This window comes from Hyla sarda, chromosome 8 (assembly GCF_029499605.1).
Source record: "Hyla sarda isolate aHylSar1 chromosome 8, aHylSar1.hap1, whole genome shotgun sequence".
NCBI classification, from domain to species: Eukaryota; Metazoa; Chordata; class Amphibia; order Anura; family Hylidae; genus Hyla; species Hyla sarda.
This window is the reverse complement of record NC_079196.1, coordinates 10,249,831-10,263,681: the sequence shown is the minus strand read 5'-3', so window position 1 is coordinate 10,263,681 and position 13,851 is coordinate 10,249,831. Positions and strand designations below refer to the sequence as shown.

The window sequence follows — 13,851 nt, the reverse complement described above, 5'->3', positions numbered from 1 at the left end:
CTCTGTTACCTGTGTGGACATGTTCTGTTACCCGTGTGGGCATGCTCTGTTACCTGTGTGGACATGCTCTGTTACCTGTGTGGACATGCTCTTAGACCTGTGTGGACATGCTCTTAGACCTGTGTGAACATGCTCTTAGACCTGTGTGGACATGCTCTGTGACCTGTGTGGACATGCTCTGTGACCTGTGTGGACATGATTTGTAACCTGTGTGGACATGCTCTGTTACCTGTGTGGACATGCTCTGTTACCTGTGTGGACATGCTCTGTTACCTGTGTGGACATGCTCTGTTACCTGTGTGGACATGCTCTGTTACCTGTGTGGACATGATTTGTGACCTGTGTGGACATGCTCTGTGTTCTGTGCAGATGTCACTGAGTAGGGAGTGGAAGGAGAGGCATTGTATTCATCACATAAATACTTCAGCAGGAGAGTTTTGTGGGCATGCTCTGCAACTTGTCACTGTGCCGAGAAAGGGAAGATGGCGAGATGTGACTGTCACCTACTGACTACCATGGGAAAGATTTCTAGGCATGCTCTGTGATCTGTGCCAAGGTCATTTGCTAAGCAGTGACAATCACTTGTTGTGGCCATGCTTCGTGACCTAAGTAGATTTTGCTGTGCGTGGAGGAGGATAGGTGAGCACTAACCATCACAGCAAATACTTGACCCTTCCACCAATCAGATTGGCTATCCTGAGGATAAACCCTGTAAGTTGTAAGGTGCGGCCTCCATGGATGTGACACACACACAACTGGCCGTCCACATGATGTAATCCATCTGACCAGGCACCCTCTTCAATTGATCCAGTTTTGATGCCCATTGTAGACATTTTTGGTGGTGGACAGGGGTCACATGGGCTCTGACCGGTCTGCGGGGCCCCATACACAGCTGTGATGTCCTGTGTGATCTGACCGCTCTGCGGGGCCCCATACACAGCTGTGATGTCCTGTGTGATCTGACCGCTCTGCGGGGCCTCATACACAGCTGTGATGTCCTGTGTGATCTGACCGCTCTGCGGGGCCATATACACAGCTGTGATGTCCTGTGTGATCTGACCGCTCTGTGGGGCCCCATACATGGCTGTGATGTCCTGTGTGATCTGACCGCTCTGCGGGGCCCCATACACAGCTGTGATGTCCTGTGTGATCTGACCGCTCTGCGGGGCCTCATACACAGCTGTGATGTCCTGTGTGATCTGACCGCTCTGCGGGGCCATATACACATCTGTGATGTCCTGTGTGATCTGACCGCTCTGCGGGGCCCCATACACAGCTGTGATGTCCTGTGTGATCTGACCGCTCTGCGGGGCCCCATATACACCTGTGATGTCCTGTGTGATCTGACCGCTTTGTGGGGCCTCATATACAGCTGTGATGTCCTATGTGATCTGACCGCTCTGCGGGGCCCCATACATGGCTGTGATGTCCTGTGTGATCTGACCGCTCTGCGGGGCCCCATACACAGCTGTGATGTCCTGTGTGATCTGACCGCTCTGCGGGGCCTCATACACAGCTGTGATGTCCTGTGTGATCTGACCGCTCTGCGGGGCCATATACACATCTGTGATGTCCTGTGTGATCTGACCGCTCTGCGGGGCCCCATACACAGCTGTGATGTCCTGTGTGATCTGACCGCTCTGCGGGGCCCCATATACACCTGTGATGTCCTGTGTGATCTGACCGCTTTGTGGGGCCTCATATACAGCTGTGATGTCCTATGTGATCTGACCGCTCTGCGGGGCCCCATACATGGCTGTGATGTCCTGTGTGATCTGACCGCTCTGCGGGGCCCCATACACAGCTGTGATGTCCTGTGTGATCTGACCGCTCTGCGGGGCCCCATATACAGCTGTGATGTCCTGTGTGATCTGACCGCTCTGCGGGGCCCCATACACAGCTGTGATGTCCTGTGTGATCTGACCGCTCTGCGGGGCCCCATATACAGCTGTGATGTCCTGTGTGATCTGACCGCTCTGCGGGGCCCCATACACTTTCTCCTAATACAGTGTATTTATGTCCAAACAGTGTGTCCATCTGTTGCAAAACTACAACTCCCAGCATGCCCGGACAGCCATTGGCTGTCCGGGCATGCTGGGAGTTGTAGTTTTGCAACAGCTGGAGGCACGCGGTTTGGAAAACACTGTCCTAATATATCCCCCCCCCCCGCCCGGCGCCATTGTCCCAGCTCATCCAGGTTCACCTCATCTGTCACTGGTTGTAATGTTATGGCTGACGGATGTATTTGAGACCTTCCATAGGACGGGGGGTCTCCCCAGAGATTTGGCGCGGTCGCCCCCGCTCTCCGTGCGATTCGCATCTCGCCGTCACATATCATTTTCCATTTCTGCTTCTTTTACCCTAAATGGGTTTTCTCCTCTGTAGCAGACCTGTCCGTCACTCCGGTCTCATGGAAAATCGTCGTGAATTTCGCGTCTATTTTTACCCTCCGGCCTTTGTTGTTCATGTGGCTCTAAATCGCTGAAAGAAAAATTTGCTCTGAGCTTAAAGGGGTTAAAAATTCCACGTTGCGCTCCGAGTGCGAGGCTTTGATCCGTGGGCCGCGCACATCGCACATTATAAATTATTCCCTGCAAACATCGCTGCATCTCATTTTCAATTAACACCTTGTCTGCCGCAGGCGCCTACGATGTCAGCCAGCGTCTTACGTGACGCACTCGATAACATCTCTTTATCTGAGAAGCCTCAAATAATATAAGCTCTCGGCAGAATAGTGAGTGCAGCTCTGGAGGATAAGACATGATGTAACAGCAGAATAGTGAGTGCAGCTCTGGAGGATAAGACATGATGTAACAGCAGAATAGTAAGTGCAGCTCTGGAGGTGACTGGAGGATAAGACATGATGTAACAGCAGAATAGTGAGTGCAGCTCTGGAGGATAAGACATGATGTAAAAGCAGAATAGTGAGTGCAGCTCTGGAGGTGACTGGAGGATAAGACATGATGTAACAGCAGAATAGTGAGTGCAGCTCTGGAGGTGACTGGAGGATAAGACCTGATGTAACAGCAGAATAGTGAGTGCAGCTCTGGGGGTGAATGATAGATAAGACACGATGTAACAGCAGAATAGTGAGTGCAGCTCTGGGGGCGAATGATAGATAATACATGATGTAACAGCAGAATAGTGAGTGCAGCTCTGGAGGTGACTGGAGGATAAGACATGATGTAACAGCAGAATAGTGAGTGCAGCTCTGGGGGTGACTGGAGGATAAGACATGATGTAACAGCAGAATAGTGAGTGCAGCTCTGGAGGTGACTGAAGGATAAGACATGATGTAACAGCAGAATAGTGAGTGCAGCTCTGGAGGTGACTGGAGGATAAGACCTGATGTAACAGCAGAATAGTGAGTGCAGCTCTGGGGGTGAATGATAGATAAGACACGATGTAACAGCAGAATAGTGAGTGCAGCTCTGGGGGCGAATGATAGATAATACATGATGTAACAGCAGAATAGTGAGTGCAGCTCTGGAGGTGACTGGAGGATAAGACATGATGTAACAGCAGAATAGTGAGTGCAGCTCTGGGGGTGACTGGAGGATAAGACATGATGTAACAGCAGAATAGTGAGTGCAGCTCTGGAGGTGACTGGAGGATAAGACATGATGTAACAGCAGAATAGTGTGTGCAGCTCTGGAGGTGACTGGAGGATAAGACATGATGTATAATGATTCTATTCACTGACAGCAGAAACAGTTACAATTGACACTAATGGAAGCAGAATGTGTTGTCGTCGTTGTTACATTTTGGAGGCTGCATCGACCTTTAACCATTTAACCCCTGGGACCCTATAATACTTTGTGCGCACAGGTCACATTGTAACAAAAATACTATCACTTAGTCCGCAGCGTATGGCTGTGTGATGGGGGGGGGGGGGCTCACTGCTGTATGACGCGTTTCAGTGTGTAAACACGGTTGTGACTCGCTCCACGTTCCATCTCTGTAGAACAGTTCTGCCGGCCGGTGGGCGCTCCGCCGATCTGGTTGTGACCTTTTTTGGTTATCTGCGTCCTGACTGATTCCAGCAATAAAAACGACAGAGAGACGGGACAGGGACGGAGAGGAGGGCGGAGCCTATTATTGTGGCCCCTACTGAACCCCTAATGACCGCCGGGGCCACAGCTTATCTGGGCTCATATACAAGGAACCATCACTAAGTGACACCATCAGCAACAACTGGATCCTGGGGCCAAATAATCCTCCGCCAGATTGCGCTGCCGATACCGATCCGTGCAGAATTTGGCGCCAATCTGTCGCAGAACATGTTAATGTTTAAAAGAAAATAATCGATTTCTGAAAACAGTTGCAGATTTATTGCAGGTTCTGACTTCCCCATCATTGGGAAAACCCCACAATAAATCCGCCACCTGTGAACAGAATCTTAAAGGGGTACTCTGCCGGAAAACATCTTATCCTCTATCCAAGGGAAAGGGGATAAGATGTCCGATCAGGGGGTCCTGCTGCTGGAGACCCCCACGATCTCTGGGCCAGCTGCGGTGTCCAGATCACAGACGCTTGTAGCTTTCCTGTTTGTGACGTCAGGCCACGCCCCCTTCATTCATGTCTATGGGAGGGGGCGTGACGGCTGCAGTCACCAGTCACCCAGTACGGAGCAGCGGAGTTCGCTGCATTTTCTACATTACTTCTATATAAAAAAATCTTAACCCTTTCACTACTTCTGCCAATTGCATAAAACCGACCTGGCCCTTTAAATTTTAAGTACAAAGATGACGCTTCCCCTTAAAGGGATACTCCTGTGAAAAAATGTTTTCAAATTAATTGATGGCAGAAAGTTAAACAGATTTGTAAATTACTTCTATTAAAAAAAACTTAACACTTCCAGTACTTATCAGCTGCTGTATGTTCCACAGGAAGTTAGGTAGTTCTTTCCAGTCTGACCACAGTGCTCTCTGCTGTCACCTCTGTCCGTGTCAGGAACTGTCCAGAGCAGGAGAGGTTTGCTATGGGGATTTGCTCCTGCTCTGGACAGTTCCTGACATGGACAGAGGTGGCAGCAGAGAGCACTGTAGTCAGAGTAGAAAGAACTACACAACTTCCTCTATAGAATACAGCAGCTGAGAAGTATTGGAAGGATTAAGATTTTTATATAGAAGTAATTTACAAATCTGTTTAACTTTCTGGCACAAGTTTGTTTGAAAACATTTTATTTTTCAATGGAGTACCCCTAGGGAAGCGTCATCTTTGTACTTTTACTATTTAAAGGGGTACTCCGGTGGAAAAATTTATTTTTATTATTTTTTTTTTTTTATCAACTGGTGCCAGAAAGTTAAACAGATTTGTAAATTACTTCTATTAAAAAATCTTAATCCTTCCAGTACTTATTAGTTACTGAATACTACAGAGGAAATTATTTTCTCTTTGGAACACAGAGCTCTCTGCTGACATCACGAACTCAGTGCTCGCTGTGAACTGTCCAGAGTAGGAGAAAATCCCCATAGAAAACCTATGCTGCTCTGGACAGTTCCTAAAATGGACAGAGATGTCAGCAGAGAGCACTGTGCTCATGATGTCAGCAGAGAGCACTGTGGTCATGATGTCAGCAGAGAGCTCTGTGTTCCAAAAAGAAAATAATTTTCGCCTGTAGAATTCAGCAGCTAATAAGTACTGGAAGGATTAAGATTTTTTTTTTTTTTTTTTTAATAGAAGTAATTTACAAATCTGTTTAACTTTCTGGCTTCAGTTGATTTAAAAAAAAAAAAAAATTAATAAAAAAACCTTTCCACCGGAGTACCCCTTTAAAGGGACAGCTGGGTTTCTGCAAATGGTACATAAACAATTATATAATAAAAGTGAATCAACTTTCTTAAGATCTCTTCTTCCTGTCAGTGAATGGAAGCAGCAAAGTTAAACTTGAGAACCTGCGACAAAATTCCGCGTGCAAACTCGAGGTTTTTAGACGTAGATTTATTTCTTTGTATGACTTTCGTTGTCAAATCCATTTCGCGGTGGAATTTGGCGCGGCGTCCTATTGACTCCAGTGGGTTAGAAAGAATGCATCGTAATGATCCGTGGATAGCGCAAGCTTTCCACAGTAAAAGCGCAGAGCAAGGCTCATCCTGAGCCGCCTGGTTCACGAATAGAATGGCAGTAGGTGGAAACATATGTTTATGGATCAGTTTCCCCAAAACAGTGTGCCTCCAGCTGTTGCAAAACTACAACTCCAGAAACTGTTTTAAAAACAAATCGGCGCACTGTGCACACTGGTGACCGCGTGATCTACGCATTTTGTATGTGAATAAAGAGCTGCCATAAGGCCGGCGCCTCCCGCAGGTCACTAGGTGCATTCTCCAGAGAATCAACCGCTCATTAATCCTTCCCCAAATTCAATTACCCTGTGGCCCCCGGGGGCCCATAAGACAAGGATTCCTCATTAGAGGATGTGTGTAGGGACCCCGGCACCTGCCGCTGTGTCCCTGGGAGTCCCTGAGGTGCCCGGTGCCGATCCGCCAGCGCAGCACAATCCGCCGCCCCCCGGAGACACCTTTATTTATGTTGTGGTGGTTTATTGCAGCTGCTGCCGCCGTATCTACTACACTAAACACAGGTGGGGGCCCCCAGGTGCCGTCACGACCTCTAAGCGTCCTTGGATGGAACGTTTCGCTGTTGTACCTTCATGTATGGTGGCAATAGATGTCAGTGTGACGCAGATATATGTTATCTGGGCCCCTACAACAGGGGCCACCATTACACTACATGGCTGGGCAGCCTCCGGACATCTCACTGTACCGCACCGCCTGCAGGGGGTTACTCTAGACCAGTAGTCTCCAAAATATAGACCTCCAGATGTTGCAAAACTACAACTCCCAGCATGCCCGGACAGCCGTTGGCTGTCCGGGCATGCTGGGAGTGGTAGTTTTGCAATAACTGGTTGGCTGTCTGGGCATGCTGGGAGTTGTAGTTTTGCAACATCTGGTTAGCTTTCTGGGCATGCTGGGAGTTGTAGTTTTGCAATAACTGGTTGGCTATCTGGGCATGCTGGGAGTTGTAGTTTTGCAACATCTGGTTGGCTTTGTGGGCATGCTGGGAGTTGTAGTTTTGCAACATCTGATTAGCTGTCTGGGCATGCTGGGAGTTGTAGTTTTGCAACATCTGGTTGGCTGTCTGGGCATGCTGGGAGTTGTAGTTTTGCAACATCTGATTAGCTGTCTGGGCATGCTGGGAGTTGTAGTTTTGCAACATCTGGTTAGCTTTCTGGGCATGCTGGGAGTTGTAGTTTTGCAACATCTGGTTGGCTGTCCGAGCATGCTTGGAGTTGTAGTTTAGCAATACAGTATCTGATTGGCTGTCCGAGCATGCTTGGAGTTGTAGTTTAGCAATACAGTATCTGATTGGCTGTCCGAGCATGCTTGGAGTTGTAGTTTAGCAATACAGTATCTGATTGGCTGTCCGGGCATGCTGGGAGTTGTAGTTTAGCAATATCTGATTGGCTGTCCGGGCATGCTGGGAGTTGTAGTTTAGCAATATCTGATTGGCTGTCCGGGCATGCTGTGAGCTGTAGTTTTGTAACATCAGGAGGTCCACATTTTAGAGACCACTGCTCAAGACCAGCCATCTCCAAACTGGGGCTCTCCAGCTTTTGCAAAACTATAACTCCCAGCATGCCCGGTCAGCCATTAGTCCCACTGGGCATCCTGAGAGTTGGAACTTCGGAAAAAAGCTGGAGAGCAGGAGGATGACGACTGCTACACAAACCTCCGTCTACAGAACTAAGCGACGGTTCTCGATATAAAAAGGGCGACAAGGAGACACAAAGAGAGTTTTTTGTTTTTTTTTGGCTAGAAAAACAAACAAACAAAAAAACAGTTTAGAGTATGTTCATACAGTGACTGAAATGCTGAACACTTGCTAAAGTTAAAGGGGTACTCCGGTGGGGGGAAAATGTTTTTCAAATAAACTAGTCCCAGAAAGTTATACAGATTTGTATATTATTTCGATATTAAAATCTTAATCCCTCTGGTACTTATCAGCTGCTGAAGTCGAGTTGTTCTTTTCAGTCAGACCACAGTGCTCTCTGCTGACACCTCTGTCTGTCTCAGGAACTGTCCAGAGCAGGAGAGGTTTTGTATGGGGATTTGTTCCTACTCTGGACAGTTCCTGACAAGGACAGAGGTGGCAGCAGAGAGCAGTGTGGTCAGACAGAAAATAACAACTCAACTTCCTATACAGCAGATGATAAGTAATGGAAGGATTAAGATTTTTAAATAGAAGTAATTTACAGATCTGTATAACTTTCTGGTACCAGTTGATTTGAACCCCTTTAATTTTTACATTTTGCAGCAAATCTACATCAAATCTGTCCCATTTGAGTCCTGTGAGGACAGGTGCTTGGGTTATGTTCACACTTTGTTCTCTTCTGCCTCAGAACCACAGAACTGATCTAAAACATCTGTTTTATGGCTTCAAAAAAAAAGCTTTATTTTTTTACTATTGAATTCTACTTAACCCAACAGTACATTATATCTGCCCCCAATCCAAGCTTAAAAGGGGCACTCCGGTGGAAACCTTTTTTTTTTATTAATGAACTGGTGCCAGAAAGGTAAACAGATTTGTATTTTACTTCCAATAAAAAATCTTAGTCCTTTCAGTACTTATCAGCTGCTGTTTAATACAGAGGAAATTCTTTATTTTTTTTATATTTTTTTTGTCTCGTCCACAGTGCTCTCTGCTGACACCTGATGCCCGTATCAGGAACTGTCCAGAGCAGGAGAAAATCCCCATAGCAAACCTATGCTGCTCTGGACAGTTCCTGACACAGACAGAGATGTCAGCAGAGAGCACTGTGGACAAAACAAAAAAGAAATTCAAAAAATAAAGAATTTCCACTGTAGCATACAGCTGCCAAAAAGTACTAAATGGATTAAAATGTTTTAATAGAAGTAATTTACAAATCTGTTTAACTTTCTGGCACCAGTTCATTTAAAAAATAAAAAAGTTTTCCACCGGAGTACCCCTTTAATATATCTAAACCCCAACCCATACATGTCTGCCCTGAGCTCCTTGTATTCATCTGGATCTCCATCTCTGATCGAATCTAATGAGGATGATGAATTAGAGAATATTAGTAGACAGCAAGGAGAAGCTGTACAAGTGCCCTGTTGCATTCCAATACCTGCTGGGCTTCAGGCCGGGCCATCAGATGGAAATCTCTGCTTGCTGTCAGTAAAAACAAACATTCTGGTTCTATTCTGCTGCTATAGCCATGTCCAGTCCAGATCACACTTCAATCATAAAGGAAAATTCCGGTGTGGAATCGACCATAAAATGTAACGGATTGGACCGATGTACTGGGAATCCCCAGGTGGAGTCGAGGTCCTAATGGTTTGCGGCCATCTTTACTTCTCACGTGAAACGTCTGCCAGACAGAGCCGCGATAATTCATACGGATATTCTACAGTAAATACCGGAGGAAGCAGAATGAAGAGATTACGAGCGATAATCCCGAGCGCCCCCAGATGTTATAGAGAAAATATGAAGATTATCAGGAACATTTCTTGCCTGTAATCCGCTGTACAGATGGCCGGAGCCGCAGCTCCACAATCCTCCCCATCATAGGATTCCCCCTGAAAATATCAAAGAATAAAGGAGAACAATAGGGTGGAAACTGGAGGGTGCAGGACGACCACAGGATGGGGAGGTGCTGCACTAGTAACCACAGGATGGGGAGGTGCTGCACTAGTAACCACAGGATGAGGGAGGTGCTGCACTAGTAACCACAGGATGGGGAGCTGCCGCACTAGTAACCACAGGATGGGGAGGTGCTGCACTAGTAACCACAGGATGAGGGAGGTGCTGCACTAGTAACCACAGGATGGGGAGCTGCCGCACTAGTAACCACAGGATGAGGAGGTGCTGCACTAGTAACCACAGGATGGGGAGCTGCCGCACTAGTAACCACAGGATGGGGAGGTGCCGCACTAGTAACCACAGGATGAGGGAGGTGCCGCACTAGTAACCACAGGATGGGGAGGTGCCGCACTAGTAACCACAGGATGGGGAGGTGCCGCACTAGTAACCACAGGATGGGGGAGGTGCCGCACTAGTAACCACAGGATGGGGGAGGTGCCGCACTAGTAACCACAGGATGGGGAGGTGCCGCACTAGTAACCACAGGATGAGGGAGGTGCCGCACTAGTAACCACAGGATGAGGGAGGTGCCGCACTAGTAACCACAGGATGGGGAGCTGCCGCACTAGTAACCACAGGATGGGGAGCTGCCGCACTAGTAACCACAGGATGAGGGAGGTGCTGCACTAGTAACCACAGGATGGGGAAGTGCTGCACTAGTAACCACAGGATGGGGGAGGTGCTGCACTAGTAACCACAGGATGGGGAAGTGCTGCACTAGTAACCACAGGATGGGGAGGTGCTGAACTAGTAACCACAGGATGGGGAGCTGCCACACTAGTAACCACAGGATGGGGGAGGTGCTGCACTAGTAACCACAGGATGGGGGAGGTGCTGCACTAGTAACCACAGGATGGGGAAGTGCTGCACTAGTAACCACAGGATGGGGAGGTGCTGCACTAGTAACCACAGGATGAGGGAGGTGCCGCACTAGTAACCACAGGATGGGGGAGGTGCCACACTAGTAACCACAGGATGGGGGAGGTGCCGCACTAGTAACCACAGGATGGGGAGGTCCTGCACTAGTAACCACAGGATGGGGAGGTGCTGAACTAGTAACCACAGGATGGGGAGGTGCTGAACTAGTAACCACAGGATTGGGAGGTGCTGAACTAGTAACCACAGGATGGGGGAGGTGCTGCACTAGTAACCACAGGATGAGGGAGGTGCCGCACTAGTAACCACAGGATGGGGGAGGTGCTGCACTAGTAACCACAGGATGGGGGAGGTGCCGCACTAGTAACCACAGGATGGGGGAGGTGCTGCACTAGTAACCACAGGATGGGGAGGTGCTGCACTAGTAACCACAGGATGGGGAGGTGCTGCACTAGTAACCACAGGATGGGGAGGTGCTGAACTAGTAACCACAGGATGAGGGAGGTGCTGAACTAGTAACCACAGGATGAGGGAGGTGCCGCACTAGTAACCACAGGATGGGGGAGGTGCCACACTAGTAACCACAGGATGGGGAGGTGCTGAACTTGTAACCACAGGATGGGGAGGTGCTGAACTAGTAACCACAGGATTGGGAGGTGCTGAACTAGTAACCACAGGATGGGGGAGGTGCCGCACTAGTAACCACAGGATGGGGAGGTGCTGCACTAGTAACCACAGGATGGGGAGGTGCTGAACTAGTAACCACAGGATGAGGGAGGTGCCGCACTAGTAACCACAGGATGGGGAGGTGCCGCACTAGTAACCACAGGATGGGGAGGTGCCGCACTAGTAACCACAGGATGGGGGAGGTGCTGCACTAGTAACCACAGGATGGGGAAGTGCTGCACTAGTAACCACAGGATGGGGAGGTGCCGCACTAGTAACCACAGGATGGGGGAGGTGCTGCACTAGTAACCACAGGATGAGGGAGGTGCCGCACTAGTAACCACAGGATGGGGGAGGTGCTGCACTAGTAACCACAGGATGGGGAAGTGCTGCACTAGTAACCACAGGATGGGGAGGTGCTGAACTAGTAACCACAGGATGGGGAGGTGCTGAACTAGTAACCACAGGATGAGGGAGGTGCTGCACTAGTAACCACAGGATGGGGAGCTGCCGCACTAGTAACCACAGGATGGGGAGCTGCCGCACTAGTAACCATAGGATGGGGAGGTGCCGCACTAGTAACCATAGGATGGGGAGGTGCCGCACTAGTAACCACAGGATGGGGAGGTGCTGCACTAGTAACCACAGGATGAGGAGGTGCTGCACTAGTAACCACAGGATGGGGGAGGTGCTGCACTAGTAACCACAGGATGGGGAGGTGTCGCACTAGTAACCACAGGATGGGGAGGTGCCACACTAGTAACCACAGGATGGGGGAGGTGCCGCACTAGTAACCACAGGATGGGGAGGTTCCGCACTAGTAACCACAGGATGGGGGAGGTGCCGCACTAGTAACCACAGGATGGAGGAGGTGCCGCACTAGTAACCACAGGATGGGGGAGGTGCCGCACTAGTAAACACAGGATGGGGGAGGTGCTGCACTAGTAACCACAGCATGGGGAGGTGCTGCACTAGTAACCACAGGATGGGGAAGTGCTGCACTAGTAACCACAGGATGGGGGAGGTGCTGCACTAGTAACCACAGGATGGGGAGCTTCCGCACTAGTAACCACAGGATGGGGAGGTGCTGCACTAGTAACCACAGGATGGGGAAGTGCTGCACTAGTAACCACAGGATGAGGAGCTGCCGCACTAGTAACCACAGGATGGTGAGGTGCTGCACTAGTAACCACAGGATGGGGAGGTGCCGCACTAGTAACCACAGGATGGGGGAGGTACTGCACTAGTAACCACAGGATGGGGAGGTGCTGCACTAGTAACCACAGGATGGGGAGCTGCCGCACTAGTAACCACAGGATGGGGGAGGTGCTGCACTAGTAACCACAGGATGGGGGAGGTGCTGCACTAGTAACCACAGGATGGGGAGCTGCCGCACTAGTAACCACAGGATGGGGGAGGTGCTGCACTAGTAACCACAGGATGGGGAGGTGCTGCACTAGTAACCACAGGATGGGGAGCTGCCGCACTAGTAACCACAGGATGGGGAGGTGCTGCACTAGTAACCACAGGATGGGGAGCTGCCGCACTAGTAACCACAGGATGGGGGAGGTGCTGCACTAGTAACCACAGGATGGGGGAGCTGCCGCACTAGTAACCACAGGATGGGGGAGGTGCTGCACTAGTAACCACAGGATGGGGGAGGTGCTGCACTAGTAACCACAGGATGGGGGAGGTGCTGCACTAGTAACCACAGCACCAGTTTAGAAGTAACTGCAAAGCTCAGGGGTGCTCCTAGCTATAGTGCCCTCCCCCAAGTGCCCTCCCTAAGTCCCACCCTCAAATACTCTCTCTACATCTTCTAAACCACTCCCTCAATATAACACTAACTGTAGTGCCCATAGTGTCAGATATATAATAGTGCCCATAGTGTCAGATATATAATAGTGCTCATAGTGTCAGACATATAATAGTGCCCATAGTGTCAGATATATAATAGCGCACATAGTGTCAGATATATAATAGCGCTCATAGTGTCAGATATATAATAGTGCTCATAGTGTCAGATATATAATAGTGCTCATAGTGTCAGATATATAATAGTGCTCATAGTGTCAGACATATAATAGCGCCCATAGTGTCAGACATATAATAGTGCACAGTGTCAGATATATAATAGTGCTCATAGTGTCAGACATATAATAGTGCACAGTGTCAGATATATAATAGTGCTCATAGTGTCAGACATATAATAGTGCACATAGTGTCACACATATAATAGTGCTCATAGTGTCAGATATATAATAGTGCACATAGTGTCAGATATATAATAGTGCTCATAGTGTCAGACATATAATAGTGCTCATAGTGTCAGACATATAATAGTGCTCATAGTGTCAGACATATAATAGTGCTCATAGTGTCAGACATATAATAGTGCACATAGTGTCAGACATATAATAGTGCACATAGTGTCAGACATATAATAGTGCTCATAGTGTCAGATATATAATAGTGCACATAGTGTCAGATATATAATAGTGCTCATAGTGTCAGATATATAATAGTGCTCATAGTGTCAGATATATAATAGTGCACATAGTGTCAGATATATAATAGTGCACATAGTGTCAGATATATAATAGTGCACATAGTGTCAGATATATAATAGTGCTCATAGTGTCAGAT

The 13,851-nt window shown here is 48.6% G+C and overlaps 1 protein-coding gene across 1 annotated transcript in view; it reads right to left on the bottom strand.

Moving 5' to 3' along the window:
- ADCY5 (adenylate cyclase 5) overlaps nucleotides 1-9,418 on the bottom strand; it is a 138,308-nt gene extending 128,890 nt beyond the window's left edge. Inside the window, exons 1-3 of the mRNA XM_056536606.1 lie at nucleotides 9,325-9,418; nucleotides 9,019-9,070; nucleotides 7,732-7,814 (exon numbers count right to left, since the gene is read on the bottom strand). Of these exons, the coding sequence (XP_056392581.1) occupies nucleotides 7,732-7,814; nucleotides 9,019-9,070; nucleotides 9,325-9,418 (229 nt within the window). The remainder of the gene's footprint in view (nucleotides 1-7,731; nucleotides 7,815-9,018; nucleotides 9,071-9,324) is intronic.
- Between the last annotated feature and the right edge of the window lie 4,433 nt (nucleotides 9,419-13,851).